Source organism: Cnephaeus nilssonii (assembly GCF_951640355.1).
Source record: "Cnephaeus nilssonii genome assembly, chromosome: 8".
Classification (NCBI taxonomy): Eukaryota; Metazoa; Chordata; class Mammalia; order Chiroptera; family Vespertilionidae; genus Cnephaeus; species Cnephaeus nilssonii.
This window is the reverse complement of record NC_137079.1, coordinates 28,884,868-28,905,824: the sequence shown is the minus strand read 5'-3', so window position 1 is coordinate 28,905,824 and position 20,957 is coordinate 28,884,868. Positions and strand designations below refer to the sequence as shown.

Here is a 20,957-nt window from a genome sequence, read left to right as displayed (position 1 = left end):
GGGCCCCGGGGCTGGAAGGGCTCCCTGGCAGGGGCGATGGCTTTACTTCTCCTCCGTGGACAGGCGGTGGAGAGCCTCGCCCAGGTGCAGCAGCTCCGCCCGGTGCTCCAGCTCCCGGTGCAGGCCTTCGGGAACAGCGCCCAGGCCGTGGAGCAGTCCGAACAGGCAGCCCGCGATGGTCCCTGTGGCCCCACTCTCACCTGGAACGGAAACACAGGTCCTCAGGGATCCCAAGGGCAGCGTGGGAAGGGGCACATCACCGTGAACTTGACACTAACCAGGGCCTCTTTGCAAGGGCCTGTCTCAGAGATGCTCCTGGGCTGATGGCTCTATAGCAGGCAGCACCAGGGCTTTCTCAGCCTCCTCCCCCTCCCTCTGCCAAACCCCAGTTTTGCCAATGGGCCCTGGGTGGCTTTTGCTGTCCCCAAGTAAGGGGATAGGTGTTCCCCTTCCGTCCCTCCCCAGACACCCTGACAACACACAATGTGTGCAGATGCCTTTGTTTTCAGGGGTGCTGGGTGCCCAGGAAGTCCTCCCCTCCAGGCTCTGCAGGTGGCCAGAGTCTATGCGGGCTCCCTCACAAGCTGTCTGCACCTCACGAAGACTCCGGTATACCCTCCCCGCTGCTCTCAGCTAGGGGTGCTGGGTTGTGTGGGTCACTGCGCCCCTTGGAAAGTCCCCTTCTCCCAAGTTCATGGCCACCCTGCTGCCCTTGGCTCCCATCACTCTCTCCTGGGCTCCTCCTCCCCCAGTGGGAGCCCCCAGGCTCTCAAAGAAGCACCCCGTTGGCCTCCAGGAAGTGCAAACTTCTCAGTCATCTCAGTCCCAGGAGCAGCACTCTGCTCTGACAACAGCCACTCTGATAGTGATGGAACCCATGCCCACCCGGAGGTAACATGTACAGGTATCCGCTTTGCACTCACAGGAGAAAATGGCACCAGGGAGTGAGGCAAGGCTCTCAGCCCTGCAGCAGCCATCACTGCTGCTCAGTGGTGCAGTGGGGAACTCCTGGCACCGTGTACCCAGCTGCCTCACAGCCCTGTGCGTTGGGTTTGATCCTCTGACCTCACAGAGAGACTGGCCTGGAACTGCCTTTGAGCCCAGGACGGCCTGATTCTAAAGTGCAACCTCTCTGTGACTGCAGAGTCTGTAGAGGTGAGGGACAAGACGATGGTGATTGCAGAGGTGAGAATGCTGCACGGCCAGCACCAGTGGAATCTGCGTGCTCTTCAACCAGCAGCCACGAGGGAGAGGACCCTGCACCCCAGCGACCTGAACACTGTATCTCTCCCAGCTCAGACCCACAGGGCCACCCAAGGCAGCGCGGCAACCTGCCTGCCGTCTGTGATGTCTGTGCACGAGTGTGCTGGAGCCAGCGCCCTGCCCAGAGAGGAACCCATGGTCTGGGGCTCCCTCACGCCTGAAACCTCAGACATCCTGACAGAATGCACAGGGATAGGGATGGGGTGCTGGCCTCTTGGAAGTTCACGGCCATTGAAGAAGGACATCTCACCTCCGTGAAACATGGCCCGGTGACAGAGCTCTGTCCAGTTGTTCCCGGCTCCTAAGAGAGCGTCGTAGGCAATCATGGGGGCATCATGGCCCCGTCGCCCCCCTCGGCCTTCTGAGCTCCATTTCTTGTAGGTCTGAAGAGAGAGCCAGGGGTCAGAGGCATGAGCCCAAAGCAGAACCGTGTCAGAACCTGAGCTCCCCGGGTCTGTCCAGTGGGCTGTTCGTGTACTCACTGAGCACTGATGGAGTACCACCGAGTGCCAGGCTGGCGCTGCCCGGGGCTGGGGAGGGGCAGCGAGCAGGAAGGGCTCACTGCTCATGGCTCCTACATGGCAGCCATTCGCAGATAAACAAGCACTGACAGCGTGTCAGGCAGCCACGAAGCCCACGAGGAGAAATCGAGCCGGGCAAAGGGGCTGAGGGTGCAGTGACAGGCGTTACGACACCACATCCAGGAAGCCACTTGCTGGTGACATTCGGTCTGAGTAGGGCAAAGGGACAACGAGATCTTCCACGATCCCTCCCACATGCAGCTGTTCCCTCAGGCCGTCTGTACTGACTGCTTGGGGCTAAGATGGCAATAACAGCCCAGGTGCAGGTGGACCCCGTGGGCAGTGGGACCCTGAGAGCTCCCGGTCCCCGGCTGCCACCTCGGACCCAGCAAGGCTTACCTTGTCCCTCTCCTCTGCATCGTAATGGTCAGGGAAGGCGGCTTTACTTTCGGTGTCTTCACTGAGCTTCCTCTCTTCCAGGTAAAACTGCCATTTAGCTTCAAAGTAAAACCAGTGCTCCTGGTACTCTAAATGCAGAGAACAGGGTGGCAGGGGGGTTGGGAAGCTGGGGAATAGAGCGCTGACCAGAGAGGGGCTAGGTGGTCACGGGGTGTGGAGGCCAGGGGGGTGAGTGGGGCTCGGGGCGGAGGGGCTGGGCCCAGGACGTTGTGGGCAGTGAGCGGGAGGGAACAGAAGACACAGGGCAATGCCCTTTATCCCGGGTGGGGACAAGGGGACGGAGGAGACCTGGCATCTGGCTTTCGTGATGGCTCTAGACATTCAAACATGCTTATTATTTGTAGCTACTCTGAAACAAAAGCAAGCAAGATGGTGATGGGGGACAAAGGCCATTCAAAGAATTGCTTAACTCTCTTCTGAAACTAGACAGCGACTGCAATATTTTTAAGTGCATTCTTTGAAAATTCTGAACCTGGGCATTTTTATTAATTCAACACTGCCCGCAAGGTAGGGAGAGAGGACGTTTTACTATCCCAATGACCACCAGCTCGACATCTAAACCCCAGAAGGGGGTGAAGCAAGTTTTCTGAGGTCATTTGGAGAAGAGGATGTTGACTCAGAAAGGAGCTGGAGCAGCAGCTACACTTGCTGGTAGCAGATAGGAGATGGCTCTCTGAGTCTCAGAGCTCCTAGGAAGTCACGAGGGCTTCGCCATCCCTCTGGGTTAACACACTTGACTTTGTCCTCCTTGAGAGCAGGCAGAACCACGGCTCCATGGCTCGCCCAGGATGCCAACTGAGTAGAGTGGTGAAGTGGTCAGTGAGGCCCAAGGGAATCAACTAACTCAGGAGGAAACACAGATTCTGCCGTGTCTGCTTATGGTTGGGAAGCTGGGGAATAGAGCGCTGACCAGAGGGGGCTAGGTGGTCACGGGCTGCAGAGGAAAGCAGTGTTCCTCTGCCCTTCTAACCTTGGGGACAGCAGGAGGTGCCTGGGGTGGGTCGTGGGATGACATTCCAGATGACAATCTGTTTTATAAAACTAAAGGTGAGGCCCATTTAAGGTCTATTTCAGTGAAATAAGATTAAAAGTGAAAGACAGAAGCAACAGGGCGGGGACCAGAATCCACAAATCCCATTAGCCCTGCAGAGACCTGTATTTCTAACAGAGAGCTCATGCTGGTGTGGGTGCAAGCTCTGACAGAGCCTCCTTCCCAAGCAAATGGCCAGTCACCTTCGGAAGTAGATCTTCAAACACAAAAGCATGGAACTTACTTGCTAGCTGTCCTTGCTGCCGATGGATGTTGTCCTAGACTTAGCAGAGGCCCCAGAAGAATATTTTCCAGGGGTGCTCTATAGAACATTATTTTTCTAGATGATTTTTGGTATTTTGTTAAAAAGGGATTAAGAAGAATGAATGGAGAAAAAAAATGTAAAGGGGTCGTTACAAAATAGTCATGAGGATGTAAAGTACAACATAGGGAATATGGTTAATAATATTGTCATAATTATGTATGGGGCCAGGTGGGTACTAGACTTATGGGGGGAAGCTAACCACTATGCTGGTACACCTGAAACTGAAATGAACTAATACTGACTGTTAACTGTGATTGACAAATAAAAAAATAAAATTGAAAAAGGGTTCTGCCATAGAGGTTCATAAAACTCTGAGTTAAACAAATTTAAAATTAAACAGAAAGAATAAAGTCTCAAAATTATCTGACCAATGACTCTTTTCGTTTCTGTTCATGGAACATCTTTGACTATTTGTTCTTCAGAAAACACTGGGGAAAACCATTTTGATACTAGAGTTCTGGGGAAATGTTGATTAATATAATGTGAATAATGCAGTGACTGTGTAGTTTAATACACTCATGTTATTTACCTCTTTCAGATGGTTTAAGGTGAACCTACTTGAGGGGGGAGGGGGATGACTAACCCAGTGACCACAGACCAATCTCCCCAGGGCGGGAGAGAAGCCAGGGATAACAATGACTTAGACCAGATGAAAATAAACAGGGTGGGGTTGCCTCCTGTGTTCTATAATTAAGCTTATAGAGTGACTGCTTAGGGACACTTTGACTGCTGTGAACATGGAGGCTTCTTATTTCTCACTGGAACAGGGACCTTGTGGAGAAGTGTTTCCCAGCATTGGGTCCAGGCAGGGATAAATGCAAAAGTCTCCTTGAAAAGTTGTTCTAAAGCTCCCCACTCGGCCTTCTAGAAGTTCCTAGGGCTTGGAGGGTGGCAGTAAAGTGATTTGTTCGTTTTGTGTTTCAGGACTTCAGCCTCAGGCTATTATGAAAAATCAACCACCCTGCTCCTACATTCAAACCCTTCATCTCCCTCTCCTCCAGGACAAATTGGATACTTTATTCTAGAAGTTCTCCCCCACAATTTTAGAATGTCAAAGGCCACATGAAGCTGTCTGTGTTCCTCAGGCAGCCCGTGACCCTCTGTGGGTCAGCCGCCCGAGGAGAAAGCCATGGGTGGCCTGGTCCTGTGCCCGCTCTCCCTCGGATCCCATGGGGAAAGGGAAGCAAGCCGAGAGGAGCTCAGAGGCCAAAACGCCAGCAGCACCGTGATCCCCTAGGACCTTTGCTGGGCTGGCTGCGTTTGGCTGGGTTGACCGTACTCGTGGCCAAAAGGAGTGAAGCATTTAATGAGTCAACTGGGACAGATGGAACTTCCTGGGACTTAATGTCATCAGTGGGCACAGACCTCTGTCTGGCCTTCATGTGAGAGACTTTAAGTCCCCTGGGTTAGGCACAGCTGTCCATTAGGTCCTTGGAGCAGTGTCAACTAGCATCTCTCATTCCCCTCTGAGACATGGGCTACTTAAGGATAATTTGGAAAATTAAATCTAAGTACAGTAAGTTCTCACTTAACATCTTCAATAGGTTCTGTGACTTTAAGAGAAATGATGTATAAGGAAACCAATTTTACCATAGGCTAATTGATATCAGCAAGACTCAAGTTCCTCATCAATGATTTAACAAAATGCCATTGAATGAAACACATACTTCAAGGATCTGCTGTATGCACCCCATTATTGTTGGTACCTCTGTGGCTCTCCGTGGGCTTCTTTGTGGGATCCGCCTGCTCACATGGACCCTACGGGGATGCTCTTGGTTTCACTGTGGGGCAAATAGACCTTGACCTCTTTGGGAGCCAGGTCTGTGCAAATTTGCACTGAGTGTGAATTGAGACCAAACTCTGCCTCCTTTCCTATAAGTGGCAGGAAAGGAGAGGCTCACCTGCCAGGTGACGGATGGTCTTCTTACAATATTCTTCAGCCAGTGGGACCGTCTTCATCATGTCTCTCCCCCACTGCTCCAGCGGCTTGCCTTGTATGGCGTAAGATGCAAACAGGGCTGTGCAGAGGGCCCCTAGGAAGCCTGGAGGGCGGAGGGGAGAGAACAACAATGGCACCTGAGCCATACCCCTGCTCTGGGATGCTGGATGTGTGTTAACAGAGGTAGGACCATGGGCAGTTGCTTCATGCATTTTGACCTTTGTGACCTTTTGTTTCCTCTCTGCACAAAAAGGCACAGTACCCATCCTTCAAGGCCTTGTAGGGACAGATGATTCTAATCACAAACGAGTGCTTGCCAGCTCATAGTGATGGCCACACCAAGACTGTGCCCATCAGAGGAAGGGCACTGCCATCTTTTTTTCTTTCTTTTTATTTTATTTTATTGATTTCAGAGAGGAAGAGAAAGAGAGAGAGAGAGAGAGAGAGAGACAGATAGAAACATCAATTATGAGAGGGAATCACCTATCGGCTGCCTCCTGCACGCCCCCCATTGGGGATCGAGCCCACAACCCAGGCATGTGCCCTTGACTGGAATCGAACCCGGGACCCTTCAGTCCGCAGGCCGACGCTCTATCCACTGAGCAAAACCAGCCAGGGCAGGGCACTGCCATCTTGCTGAGACACTCTTGTGGCTCTTTGGTCACTCCTCGAGGCATCAGTGAGGGATCATTTCAAGGGCAGGGGATAAGCATCTCGTTCTCAAACCCACGGTTCAATTACTGTCCTGCCATCACTCCCCCTCCTCTCATGGAGTGTTTCAGCTCGCATCTGAGATAATGCACACTGAAATAAAAGTTCTGACACTTGCTGTCAAAGGTGGTTCAAAAATTGAAAAGGAGCCCTAGCTGGTTAGGCTATGTGTTAGAGCATTGGCTCAAGGACTGAAGAATCCTGGGTTCGATTCCAGTCGAGGGTATGTACCTTGGTTGCAGGCTCAATCCCCACCCCGGTCAGGGCCTGGGGCAAGTGCAGGAGGCAACCAATCGATGTTTCTCACATCGATGATCCTCTCTCTCTGTCTCTCCCCCTCTCTTCCACTCTCTCTAAAAAAAAAAAAAAAAAAAAATCAATGAAAAAAATATCCTCTGGTAAGGATTAACACAAAAAAATTGTAAACGAGAGTGGACTTAATTGAAAAGGAGAATGCACATCTTAGTGTTAATTGAGTACAATCAACCCTTTAAAACATTTTCAGTCATCATTCTAGAAATACATAAATAAATTAGCTATTAAACATGGAAAACAACATTTCTTTAATAAGATTGGGTAATATATTAGCCAATGTTTTAGGTGTTCAAATTCTCAACCCAGATTCTTTTTTTCTTTTTTTTTGGGATACAATTTTAAATTTAATTTTACTTGAATTTCACAAAAGAAAAAGAAAGAAAAGTTAATGGAATTATTGAGTTAATATAAATATTTCCTCTAGACAAGAGATTATTTCCCCTAAAATATCCCTTCAAGATTAAAAAAAAGAAACTGTGAGAACATTAGAGGTTGAAGTCATTATGATTTTCCCAAGGACATATTTCCCTTTTTGTTTGTATAGACTGAGTTCTTGCTGTGAAAGATGAGTTCGTTGGCCCAGCCACACTGGCATGAACACGCAGCTCTGAAAATATTGAGCCCTTCTGTACCAGTTAGTAAATATCAGCCACCGACTCTCCCCAGGGCTCTCCCCTCTCCTGGCTGCCCCACCCCACCGCCAGGACCAACCCCAACCCCCATCTCCCCGGACCCCGAGCTACAAGGGAAAGGGGACTCTGGTCCCAGCTCCCAGGCGCCTTCAATACCCACCACTTGGCCCCAAGCAGCTTAGTTTCCACCTGTTTTATATAATGGCTGTCAGGTAAGGCTTTGTTTGCTGAAAGTATTCCGTGGGAAAACCCCTGCTCAAGGTCAGCCCTCAGGCCCTTGAAGTTTGCACTGTCCAGGGATTTCTGAGACTGGAGGGAGGCCTTTCTCCAAACACACTAGCTCCTTAGGAAGTCAAGTGCACGTCTGCATCCTGTTGTAATTACCTTGCATCCAAATGGGCACAGTCACAGGCCTGGAGACTGCCCCTGAGCCGGCTCCAAATTGGATGAGGCAGAAGGTGCTGGAGCCCAGGCTCAAGGGGAGGCGGCAGGAAGGGAGTGGGCTTTGCTCCGTGCCCAGCCCCGTGCCAGGTGCTCACGGTCCAGATCCCCTCCAATCCTATGAGAGGTGTTTCTTTGCTCCCTTCCCTCCCTCCCTCCTTCCCTTCCTTCCGGATTTACTGAGCACCTGTCTGTGCCAGGGGCTGGGGTTCAAAGGCAAAGCTAGCATCACCACCCTGTGAGAGCATCATCCAGAAAACGGCTGTGACTGGGGTGGGTGCAGGATGCAGGGGGAGCCCCAAGCGACTCAGGGAAGGTTCTCCAGTGGAGTTAAAGCCGAGCTGGGATTTGAAGGATGAGGAAGGGCATTCCAGGTGGAGGGAACTGCATTGCGAAGGCAGGGAGGCAGGAAATAGCCCTCCTGTGGGAGGGTGAAGGAGCCCAGGTCCAGGAAATCTGCTGGGTGAGGTTGGGGTCCCAGAACCCACACCTGGACCCTCTGCCTCCTTGACCTCCTTTGCTGCCTGGCCAGGAAGAGGCCCTCATCTACCTGCACAAAAGGAGGCTTTGAAGTTGGAGAGAGGGAGTGAAGAAGGAGGGGCCAGCTGCTTTGTATTTTGGGGTTGCTTCTCAGAAATCTCCTCCTCCTCCTCCTCCTCCTCCTCCTCCTCCTCCTCCTCCTCCTCCTCTTCCTCCTCCTCCTCCTCCTCTTTCTCCTCCTCTTCCTCCTCCTCCTCTTCCTCCTTGTCTGACACCATGGCAATCAAGTGACAGCTGGGGGAGCCACCTGTGAGCAGGGCTGCGTTGAGGGGGAGGTGGGCTGGGGGTAGGGGCCTCAGTTTTGGCATCTAGAATATGTGCACGACAACCCAGCTGCTGGCTTCTCTCAATCCAGGTGCTCCAAGAAGCGGAGGCCCAGGCTGCACTCATTAGGGGGAAGGCCTGGGAGGTAAGGACAGGGCTGGGGAGTACCCTGCCTCTTCCTGTAGCTGGGGTCCCCAACCCCTTGTTCATGTGCCCACTTCTGGTTGATCACGTGGCCCTGCCCCCTTGTCCACGTGACCACTTCCAGTCGATCATGTGACCTCACCCACTTGTTCACGTGCCTACACTCGTGAGTTCATGTGGCCCCATCCCCTTGAGACCTGTGATGGTCTCTGTTTCAGGGGTGCCACCTCCCTGGTTGGCTGTCTGCCCCTGCTCTCACACCTGTCAACAGTCCCTTTGCCAAAGTCCTTCCAGAAAATCGTTTGAGTGTGCCATCTCTTTCCTGCTGGGACTGTGACAGCGGGGATTGAGAAGGAGACAGGAGAGCAGTGGCTCGTCCAGAGTCCATGCAAGAGGTCCAGAGGGGCCTGTGCAGTCCCTGGAAGGCTGGGGGAGGGGAGGGTGGTGAGGCGAGGGTGCTGATTAGGGAGTGGAAAGCCCTCAGGGCAAGTGGGGCACACACACAATCACCCCACACTCCTGTGAGAAGCAGCTGTAGCCCATTGTACAGGTGAGGCTATTGCAGCACAGAGAAGGCGAGCAACTTCCTCGAGGGCACACAGCAGTAAAAGGGCAGAGCTAAAAATGGAACCCTGGGCTGCCCACAGCCTGTGTCTCCTTTACCTGTGACCTCTTGGTAAACGGCCCCTCATCCTGTGGCCATTTGCTCTGATGGGCTTCACCCTTCCCCCCACCCCCTCCTCCACCACTAGCAGACAGGGGTCCTGTCATTGCACCAGTGCCTCTGGGCAGCTGCTCTCTTTGTCCCGAGGTCCCTCCCAGCTGGTAACCTTGGCGGAGTCCCGCTGCATTGGGGCGAGGGCCTTGTGTGGCAAACACCCCACCTCCCCTCCCCATCTGTGGCTTAGATTACAAAGTGCCATTATTTTTCCTGTGTCTGGCTTCCGCCACCTGCCTCCCCTGGCAGATTTTGTTTTACCTCGAAAAGAAATTGATTCGGGCACTGCAAACCGGCTGACTTCCTAAATCGCTCTGTGAGATGTGGCTCTGCCCCAGTGCTGCCTGGTCCAAGTCCCTGATGCCACCCGACCTCCGTGGCAGCATCTCTCATTCCCTAGTTCTCAAACCCAGGGTTCAATTACAGCATTTCTCATCAGTGCACAGCACCCTCAGCGCTCCCTGCAGCTCCAGGGACCTGCTGAGCCTAGGGCCCCAGCCTGTCACTAGTCTCCCAGGTCTGGCCTGTAGCCCTCGGGTCCTCAAACCAGTTTGGGAGGGGCTGGTGGGTTGATCCCTTAAACAGAGGGGTGCAGACACCAGGTGGGCACCCCGCCCTTCCTACCTCCACCCCATCTTCTGGAAATGCCCTGAGCACTGAGTCTGTGCTGACATCCTACCCCTGAAGGGCTCGGCCTGCGCAGTGCGGCCACCAGAGGGGACCTGTCTGCAGAGTGGCTTCCCAGGGCAGCTGGATGCCCACCTGGCCCCAAAGCCATCCTTCAGCCTCCCACTTACCCCTTCTGAAGGGTAACCGGGTGTCAACCCAGATTCTTGTACTCATCATATTGTTTCCATATGTTCAACATTTTCACGTTTGAGGTTTTTTAATGTTTAACTTACTTCTAATTGAATCAGTTAGTGTTAATTCCTTTTCAATCATCCCAGATGTTGCCAACTGGCTGAATTACATGCCTTTCTGTGTAAACTTTAAAGATCTAAAAAACATATTTGTAGAAGTTATGGCTTAGCCTGTCGCTGCCTTTGGTGAACTCATTGGCATGTTTTGCCACATCCACTTAGTAGGGGTTACATCGCCCACTACAGTTCACACCCACGAAAGAGTACTTTCCAGAAAGACACGGGATAGCCCCTGAAGGTGACCTTGCAAAAGGACAACAGTCACCGGAGAGCAGCTGGCAGCCTCAGGACTTCGGGGCGGGGGGGCGGGGGGGAGACTGGGGCACACCACCTGCACTGCCATGACTAAGGGCTGGCCACAGGTACAAGAGTTTCAAGTCATTCTTTTTTTAAAAACCAGGAGCTGATTGCTTTCTAAGTCACATCTCACAGTCAGGCTCTGGGGCTGCCCCCCTGCCCTCCCTCTGTGTGATGGACATGTGGTGGGGGATCCCAGCATGCAGCTGGCCCCACTGTGCACACCGTGCCGTGAGCGTGTGTGGGGGATGAAGTGAGTAGAATAATAAAACCTCCTAGCCCCATAATCATCCCTGTTGCAGGTGAGGAAACGGAGGCACAGGTCATTAAGTGACTCGGTCCAGCTCACATAGCCAGTGGGCCTTGGACCCAGGGGCAGGTCGTGGCAGCGAAGGACGCCTGCTGTCTGGGCTGGCTTCTGTCTTGACAGCAGAACATAAACGCTAGCTCTCATGACTTCAACCCAGATCTCAGATTTCAGCTCTTTTAAGTTGAAAACAGAATTTAAGCAGAACTGAAGATGTAAAAACCCACGTCTGCCAACAAATAGCAAACCAGATAGTGGATGTGGCCACGTAAGGTTCCAGCCTAGTCCGCTGGACTGAGAATGACAGAGCAGGCACCTGTCCTGACGCCAGCGTTACCTGTGGGGTGGTTGTGCGTCATCCTGCCGCACTCGATGCTGACTTCAATCAGGGTCTCCAGCCGCTCGGGCTTCCAGTACCGCATGCCGATGCACATGGCTTTGGTGGCAGCTCCAAACCCCGAACCTGCATGGACCATGAAATACCTCATTTTAGACTTTTGCTCCAATAATTCCACTTCAGGCAATCTGGTTTTCATAAATAATCTTAAAAATGTATAAAAATGATGTAATAACATGTTTATCATAGTGTCATTTGGATGAGTGAAAAATAGACACATCATCCAAATGCCTGACAAAGAAGAGATTGAATAAATTGCAAAGCATCCATGTGTTGGAATGTTATTTAGTCATTAAAAACAGAATTTTTGATGGCATGGAGGAAAATGCTCATACTATGCTTCTACTGGGGACAATGTAGAAGACAGAATTGTGTACACAGTGTGCTTTCAATCACATATATTTCCTCTTTTTAAAAACAACTTCATGAGTTATAATTGACACATAATCAACTGCATATATTTGAAGTATGCAAGTTGATGGTTTTTGACATACCATATACCCATGAAACCAGCTCCTAAAGATAGTGAACATATCCATCACCCCAAAAAGTTTTCCCTGTCCCTCCTGCCATGCCCATCAACCACTGATCTGGCACTACGAATTAGTTTGATGTACATCAACCACTGATCTGGCACTACAAATTAGTTTGCATTTTCTAGAAAGTTATATAAACAGGATCATACAGAATGTACTCTTTCTTTCTGACTTCTTTCACTCTGCATAACTACTTTGAGATACACCACTGATGTGTATCAATAGCTGACTCCCTTTTGTTACTGAATAGTACTCCACTGTATGGATGTACCACAACTGATTTATCCATTTACCTGCTGATGAACATTTGGGTAGTTTCCAGTTTGAGGCTATTACAGATAAGATGCTATGAACATTCATAACCAAATCTTTGTGTGGACATATGCTTTACCTCAGAGTGGAACATGTAGCTCACATGGTAGATGAATGTGTAACTTTTTAGAAACTGAAAACAGGTTTCCAAAGTGGATGTACCATTCCACATCCCATCAGCAGCTCCTCCACGTCTTTGGCCACATTTGCTATGGTCAATCTTTTGTTGTTGTTTTTTTTGAGACTTTTGTTTTTATTACTCAAAAAAGCTTCATTTTTAAATTTATTTAGCTTTCTGACTCTGTGCTTGTGCCTTCACACTTTCACAACAATTTTCTGCTCCTCAATAAGGAAAGCACGCTTGATCCTGTCACGGACACATTTAGCACACATGGATCCACCATAGGCCCTGCTGACGTGTTTTTTCGTTTTAGACAACCTCATTAGAACTTTAGGCCTCACAGCACGAACTCCTCGAAGTTGGCCTGGGCACACACCACATGCAGATTTTGGTGCTTTCCCAACCTTCTGGGTGTAAAGGTAAACAATTCTATTACCAGGGGTTCGGGACAGTCAGTCTAGTTTTGTTAGAGGCTGTATTGTAGGACAGCCTCCGACGGTATGTCAAACGCTGGACCCTGGTGAATACCTGAAGTCACCGTCCCCGGAAGAGGAAAAGGAAAGCGCTTGTGAGTTTAAAGGTCAAGTCGACTGCGCAGGACAGGAAGTTCTATGGTCAATCTTTAACTTCAGCCATTCTCTTAGGTATGCAGTAGTTTCTCATTGTGGTTTTAATTTGCATTTTTGTAATGACTAAGGATGTTGAGTATGTTTTCACCCACTTATTTGCCATCCATATCTCTTCTTTGGTGAAGTGTTCATGTAAACAGTTCTCCCATTTTTGTATTGGATTGCTTGTTTTCTTGTTATTTTTAAGAGTTCTTTATACACTCTGGATTGAAATCTTTTATCAGATATATGCTTTGCAAATATTTCCTCCCAATATGTGGCTTGCCTTTTCATTTTTTTAAAAATTTTTTATTGATTTCAGAGAGGAAAGGAGAAGGAGAGAGAGAGAGAAGTATCAACGATGAGAGAATCATTGATTGGCTGCTTCCTGCATGCCCCCTGCTGGGGACCAAGTCTGCAATCCAGGCATGTGCCCTAATAGGAATCGAACCATGACCTCCTGGTTCATAGGTCAAAGCTCAACCACTGAGCCACATCAGTTGGGCAGCCTTTCATTCTCTAGAAGTGTAAGTTAGGTCTTTTATTATACCTCTTAGTTTCTACCTAACTTTTTATATTCTTGTCAGATAAGTCTAACACCTGTGAGGTTTCATCAAGTTTAATGTATTGATTTTTCTCTTTTTAATTGGCTTTATTTGATTGGATGTCATCCTTCAATGTAAACCCAGAGGGGCAGGTCCCACCTTCAGTATAAACCCAGAGGGGCAGGTCCAGAACCCCAGGAGCCGAGGCCCTGGAGGCAGAGCCTGTGGTTACCTAAATACATCACCCATAAACACGTGAAATTTTCATGCAGACAGACATTTATGCAGGTGGTGTATGTTTTCCTTGATGTTTTAGCAAAAAAAATTTTTACAAACTTAACGAGAAACCAGTGGCAAATATTTCTTAAAATAAACCAGGGATGGATGACAAAACTGCCGGGGAAGCTGGCGTCCTCTAAATAGACGCCCATGCTGCAAGCTGGCTCCCCAGGCGGCACGCTGCCCTGCAAATCCTGGCAAATCCCTCTCTACCCGCACAAAGCGGCCGGGCGGCCAGCTAGTGGGAAGACAGATGGCAGTGCCCCGGGGCGGTTCTCTAGCAGGCGGCTTTAGAGGCAGAAGCAAGCCTTCCCTCACCCTTCTCGTTGAAAGGTGTGTGCCAGGCAAGGAGATAGTTATCCGGCTTCAGCTGTGAGCAGCCGTCAATGGTAGCGGGGTCTGCTCGATGTTCTGGAAGCTTCTCCAGCACTTCCACGTAGTGCTTCACCATCTCCCGGTACAGGTCGTCCAGGCACCAGTAGTCTGGGGGAGGAAGGGGAAGGCGGGGTCAGAGCGAGTGGGAGACGCATCTGCCGGGTAAACCCCAGCACAGCAGTGACAACAGAAGGGCAGCGAGGCGTTGGAAGAGGAGGAAGATTTTAGTGACCCATCTCACACCGCCTGGGCTTCCCAGAGAAATTGGACATGCAGACAAATAACTCGCTTTAGAGTTCACCCAGATTTCAGACATCCTAGTTTGTGGTTGTGTTTATTATTCCAATTACACACAGGACTCTAGAAAAAAACCAAGATGCCCATACGCTAACAGCTCTGTCCATGTGAGGACAAACTAGACCGACATCTGCCTAGTCCTTGGGGTTTCAAGGACCCACGTCGAACGCACCCGGAGCGAGTCTCTCCCATCTCCAGTTCCCTCCTTCTGACACCCATGAAGCAGCCAGTGCTCCCCAGGCATTGTCCCAAACTGCACCCCACTGCGTGAAGGTGTTCTGGGAACAAGTGTGGCCTCAGGCCCTAGAAGATCACAGGGCAGGAGGACAGAGGGGCCAATGCACAGAGACCACCCGCCGTCTGCCCCCGCCGTCTGCCCCGCAGGATACCTTCGAGGATCCCATGCAGTCCTCCCAGGACCCTGTCAGGCTCCTACTTCACACCAAGCATGTCAAACTCGCGGCCTGCGGGCCGCATGTGGCCCAGCTAATATAACAGTATGTAGGAAACGTTTTAATAAAAATTTTGTGATTAATTTTGTATTAATTTTTACAATTTCCTGTTATACATAATTATTAGTAACGAACTACAACGTTCGCTAATGACTGATTACTATAATCATGTTGCATTCATTTCCCTTGTGTGCCTTATACACAGGTGCACCATTTCTCTCCACTAATACTAGCAGGGAATATTTTAGCAGCTGACTGCCACCTCATTAGTCTTATACTGACTTGTATGGTGTGTGCAACAGGAAATATTTCACTTTTGGAGAACAAGAAAAATAGGTTTATTTGTGTTACGCTTATTAATTTGTGCAGTTATTCAGTGTCTGGTAAGTTAATGTTCAAGAAAAAAATATTAATTTTTATTAAAATGTTCTATTATTTTATGTTAATGATTACTCATTTATTTCAGCCCTTTGTACTTAGCATGCCTCTATTGAAATAAACCTACGTTTCTATGAAAATTGAAGCTTTCGTTTATTTGTGGCCCGCATAAACTTAAACCTTGTTTATTTGGCCCATGTTAGCCTTTGAGTGTGACATGCTTGGGTCACACTGTTCTTTTTCCAGATAAGGCGCTGGGAGGTTATGTGACTTGCCCAAGGCCAGGGCTGATAAATGGGTTTCGATTGCAAAGCCTGAGCATTTCTGCCACTAAGTTAATCCACAGCACGGTGGGTTGGTCACATGGGAGAGCAGGCCCTGTGGGTCGGTGGAGGGGCTGCTATGCCAGGCGTGGCAGGCAGGTATGGGGCGCCCCTGCCCATGCATCTCTTACAGCCCCCTCACATTCGCCTGTGCTAAAACTGCGTTTCAGGCATGTGGGCTGACATCAGGAGCCAGCTACTGCCCCTCCTCTCTTTGGGGGTGGATTTCCCATCTCTGGTGGCTGGTGGGGGAGGGGGAGAGAGACCACCTCTTGACCTCCCTGGGCTCAGAGCAGGCAGTGAAGTGTTGTTGGCATGAAAACCCACAGCCCTTCCCTGGATCCAACCAGATCCTCATCAGGCCACCTCAGAGCCAGGGGCCCAGCACAGAGGGCGAGCAAGATCAGAAGTGCACTTGGCAAAACAAAATACTCCCTGGTCCAGGGCGAGGCCTCAGGCCTGGCAGTGGCCATGGCAGGTGGTACCCCGTATCCTAGAGTTGTGACCCGTTGGAGATGGGACCTGGTGAAAGAGTGGCTCTGAGTCCTTTGTTGCCATTCTCCAATCTCTTAATAGCAAGGGGAGTCCCAGGAGGCCCAGCCCACAGCTCTGATACTTGGCATTGCCCCAGTCTTGAGTAGGGAACAGAGAGGATGCGGCCAGACCTTGGTTGGGGAGGAATGAGTTCTGCTGGTCACAACGCCACCAGAATAAAATTAACCCCTGGCCGGAGGTGCGAGCCACTGGGATGGGTCCAGGCTCTGGAGCCAGCACTATCAGTTACAGACAGCCGTTCGTAATTAACTCAATCCTGGATTAACTCAGGTCCAGCGTTGAGAAGCCTGGCCCTTCCAGAGTCCTCCAAAATAATTCCTTTTTATTCTGGAATACCTTTTTAAGGAAAAATAGTCCCTAAAAACAAAATGGCAAGTAAAAGCCTTGTGCTGGTTTCAGGCTAGAACTTAAAGTAGAAACAGAGTTTTTTCCAAAGCTGCAGAGCCTCAGATGCTCTCCCCTGAGTTTCTCCACTTTGTGAAAACACAGATCCTCAACTCATTTCTTCTCTCTCTTACCCACCCAGTCTCCTAAAAGACAAACCAGGTTATAGCATGATCCGTAACTGATCTCATGATAAAGACAAGTCACAATACCAATACCAGGTTCCTTTCAAAGAAAAATGTCAACTTTTCAACATGTTGTACTCAGGGAAACATTGGTGGAGGAAGAGAAATCCGGAGCTGAGTCTGGACAGGCCTCATCTGCTCTTCCTTGGGTCAGGCCCCATGTTCCCCTGCGGGTCATGGACCCACAGGTGGCACTTGCTGTTGTCCCCAGTGGGCAAATGACCCCCCCATTCTTCCTGCACCAACAGTGACAGGGCTACTTGGCTTGGCCACGACAGTTGGAGCTGCTGACCCTTAGACACATAAGACATTGTAAAAATACCGACAGTAATTAATTGCCATGAGTCACCTTCCCATATAACCTAAGCTGTCCCATTTAATCCTCACATAACCTATGACGAAGGTATTACATCCAGAAGTAAGGCTCAGAGAGGGGAAGCGGTTTTCTGACCAGTGAGTGGTAGAGAACTAGGAGTGTCATGCTCCAGAGCCCCTCAAGGGGAGCCCCCCATCCTTGGGTGACGGGCCCACAAGGGAGCCTTCGGTAAATGCGTGTCGAGTGAGCTCTTTGCTCATCAGCTGTGTATACTGGGTTGCCTACCTACCTTGTGGAGTATTAGCTACTTCCTAAATCTGGTCAGTATCTGCTTTAAATTTAACACTGCCCCTTTTAGAGACACACCCAAAAGTAGGACATCACACAGGCTGCACCTGACCTTTCTCATCCTGTTCACTCTGTAGCAGAGCAGTGGCTCACCAGACCACACGGGTACATGGCTTATGGGCTTAAGGCACTTGTTAGCGAAACTTAAGTCTGCCAAGATGTAGTTCCACTTTGTGAAAGTCTGCTTGTCTTTGGAAAACATGTTGAAAAACCACTGTTCATTGGGACCCTTGAAATATTTGCATGTCCAGTAACCTCAGGTGGTCGGGACAGAGCTTACCAAGAATTTAGGCGTTGGAGCCAGGTTGCTTGGGTTCCAATCCCTGACCTGATGCTCACTTGGCTGTGTAGCATTGTGTTGGCTACTTAACCTGTCTGTGTATCGGTTCCCTCATCTGTAAAACTGTGATAATAGCCCGCCGGTGTGTTCAGTGGTGAGCGTCGACCTATGAACCAGGAGGTCATGGTTCGATTCCCGGTCAGGGCATATGCCCGGGTTGGTCTCCAGTGTGGGGCGTGTAGGAGGCAGCCGATTGATGATTCTCTCTCATCATTGATGTTTCTCTCTCTCACTCCTCCCTTACTCTCTGAAATCAATAAAAATATATATTTTTAAATGAGCTGTTTGAAAACTAAATGTAAATGAAATTTCAACTGAAAAAAATATGCTTGCTTGGGTTTTTGAAAGAGAACAATTCAAGGCAGCAGGCTTCTCGCATTTTCTCTCATGACCCCCGAGCCAGAGGGTGCTGCCATGTATAGCAACTCCCCACTTCCCAGGGCTGCTGGCTGTGATCACGTAGCGTGAACTCATATACCTCCTTAAAAGCAATGTCCCAAACATTCACAATCCTCTTAAGTGCATACATTTCACGTGCAGGGTAAATGAGGTCCTATTTCTACCAACAGGACTTGACCCCATCTAACCTCAGGGAGCAGGTTATGGTCAGAGGTGCCCCAACCTGTGCCAGGTACTGTCCTAGGGGTACCACACAGGACAGAGACACACTGTGGATTCTGCCATTCACAAAAACTTATTGAAGAGCTCAAGGAGATGAGGGCAAACACGTGTGGACTGTGGACTGTGTGCATACAGCATCAGTCAGACACAAATGAAGGAAGCAAAGTTTAAGCGTAAGGACCAGCTGCGTGCACCTGACACAAGCCATGCTTTTGTTTTGAAAGCCATGCTCTCCAGCAGGTGCCTGGGGGTGGGCATTGCTGCGTTGGGTTGCTGGAATGCTACTGAGTACTGTTAAACACCAAGCCCATGGGATCTTCCTGAAAACAGACAGGCAACATTTGGATGTCACAGCTGTGTAGACTCAGAAAGACACTTCACCATTTTCAACACGCGGTGACACTTTATCTTATCTGTGGTGCTTTAGCTCGGCTCCTAGCTATTTAGGAACCGGTCACAAAGTAGATGGCATTCTTGTACAATGACCACAGAACTAAATAGAGCGTGCTCACAGCAGACCCATGGAATGGTGAGGTGAGCTCATAACTGAGATTTCATTGACTTAACAGTTGCTCTCAGATTTTAATTTTGCAGCGACATACTAATAACACAGGGTTTTAAAGAGCAAATCACATATAGAAAAACTGTGCTACGTATTTATACACCTGTTTATCTGAAATTCATATAAAAGCTTGTTGATCCTAAAATCAACCTGTTGTTTAAAGAATATTTCACTAAACTTTGTTTCCCCATTCCCCAAATTCAACCAATTTTATAGCATTTTCTTAGGTCATACTTATATATAAGCAACGAGTCAAGCTAAATCATATTTTGGTAGGTGGCGTTTCAACCCTAGTTCAGTGGAATTTAGAAGTAATCCCCAAACGATATTACCTTCATTTGTCCAAATTTCAAAACTGGCATCTTACTTTCTATTCTTTTGAAATAAATTCAGAAGTAAGCTTAATATCTGCAGTGAAAAGTTGAGCCCTCACCTGGAAAGCCCCAAAGTCAGATTGAATTGAATTGAATTTTAGAGACAAGAGAGCTCAGCTTAGTAAACACTTTACAAATGGAAAGCCATTGTTTAAGACCCTGACTTTGCCGATAAGCAGAGTAAAACAATATTGTCATCCAAAAAGACTGCATGAGAAACATGATCTGTGGCACGCCCGATTTGCGGAGGGACACTGGTGTATGTTAAATTGCCACTTTTAGCAGTGGCATTGGGTGACACCACGGCTGAAAGGCCACATCGCCTTCAAAGCTCCAGTGCTTATCACAAGAGCTCGGGTTCACCGGACAGGCCGAGGGGCAGGGGCAGGGGCAGGGGCCGAGCCTTACCTGTGGTGAGGGCCCTGGCCGTCGCCAGGTGCATGATGGTGTTGTCACTCACAGGCCACTTCTCCGGTGAGAGCACCAGGTGGTCCAGCCCCCCGAGTTTTTGCAGGTCCTCCTGGATCTTTGTGCCGATGGCACTGTTCTCCTTGCGGGCGTTTCTGTAACCGAGAGCGTCCCCGACACTCGCCAGCAGCATCGCAGCCTGAAACTTCTCCATTGCGGAGTGGCTCCTCTGTCCGCCCAGCTGCTGAGCACGTCCAGCCCCTGTTGCTTCGCGGCAGTGGCAGCCCTCAGTCCACCCCACTGACCTCCGTTCTGGCCATTGTGTCACTGTCAAGAGCCTCCTCAAATGGCCAAGCACTGCTTTCCTGTCTGCAGGTGGCACCAATGAGAAAACCTCTCTGGACCCCGCAGCTCACAGCGCCTTCTGAAGAGCCACGTGGAAGTGTCAGCTTCCTTCAGCGTCTGGACAGACACTTCAACAGAGGAGCCTGTGTGCTTACCGGGAGCATCTAGGCAGCATCCCGAGCAACTCCAGACGCTCTCTCAAACGCAATGACTTTCCAGTAGTGAGTCTTTCATCCTTGAAGAAATGCACTCATTTCTAAATGCTTTAAAGTGTAATTTACACACCAGGAAATTCACTCATGTCCCGTGCACAGTCTGATGAGCTTGTGTAAAGGGACACTGCTGTGCATCACACCACAGACCAGCTTTAGAACACTTCTGTCACCCCCAAGTCTCCGTTGCCCATCCACTCCCTGTTCCCCCCAATCGCATCCCCAGGCAACCACTTTCCTGCTTTCTGTCTCTATAGTTTTGCTTTTTCCAGAATTTTAAATAGAGATATGCATTATGCAGCCTTTTGTGTCTGGCTTCTTTGACTTAGCATAATGTTGAGATTCATCCATCATGATTCCATTTTTGGGGAAAACTTTTTGGATTATAAAACGTGTTTCTGATAGAACACTGAGAAAATGCAAAGTGTAAAGAACAAAGCATACCCGGCTCCATCCAGTGGGAAAGATTACGAAGTGTTCTCACAATTCAATGTTCAACAAAAGGCTCCAAATAACCAGGCTTCAGATGGCAATGCATGTGAGCACAGAGCAGAGCCTCGCCGTGGCATCTGTGATGGTGCCATCAGCAGCGGGTACTTAAATCAACACCCTGTCCATTCACAAGAACGTTCAAAGATATGAAGAGGCCGGGGGGCGGCGGGGAGAGGGTAGCTGAGATGTCTAAACCAGGGATCTTGATTTGAAACAAGGCGTTAGGAAAGCAGTCATCTCACTGTCCCAGGCCCTCGAGAGTGACTGCCCCCACTGGGACCGTGCTTCCCCCTTGTCCCTAGGACCTGGGCACACATCATACCAGAAGAGGGAGGGTATCATACCTGGACTTCCGAAACACATCTG

The 20,957-nt window shown here is 49.7% G+C and overlaps 1 protein-coding gene and 1 pseudogene across 3 annotated transcripts; both read right to left on the bottom strand.

Moving 5' to 3' along the window:
- Positions 1–42: 42 nt before the first annotated feature.
- Positions 43–19,853, bottom strand: ADPRHL1 (ADP-ribosylhydrolase like 1; the record flags this gene model as incomplete). 2 transcript variants are annotated; one of them, XM_079778793.1, is made up of 7 exons in its annotated part: positions 19,543–19,853; positions 13,943–14,107; positions 11,164–11,289; positions 5,500–5,640; positions 2,184–2,311; positions 1,514–1,646; positions 43–200 (listed from the first exon to the last, which is right to left on the bottom strand). In XM_079778793.1, exons 1-7 carry the CDS (start codon positions 19,754–19,756, stop codon positions 43–45), a joined length of 1,065 nt encoding a protein of 354 aa, XP_079634919.1. In that variant the 5' UTR covers positions 19,757–19,853. The 2 variants fall into 2 exon arrangements, with proteins under 2 accessions (XP_079634919.1, XP_079634920.1); XM_079778794.1 differs by lacking the exon at positions 13,943–14,107.
- LOC307104420 (large ribosomal subunit protein eL34-like) lies at positions 12,355–13,776 on the bottom strand (annotated as a pseudogene). Its single transcript has 2 exons — positions 13,735–13,776; positions 12,355–12,720 (listed from the first exon to the last, which is right to left on the bottom strand). The product of its transcript is annotated as a large ribosomal subunit protein eL34-like (transcript).
- Positions 19,854–20,957: the final 1,104 nt, after the last annotated feature.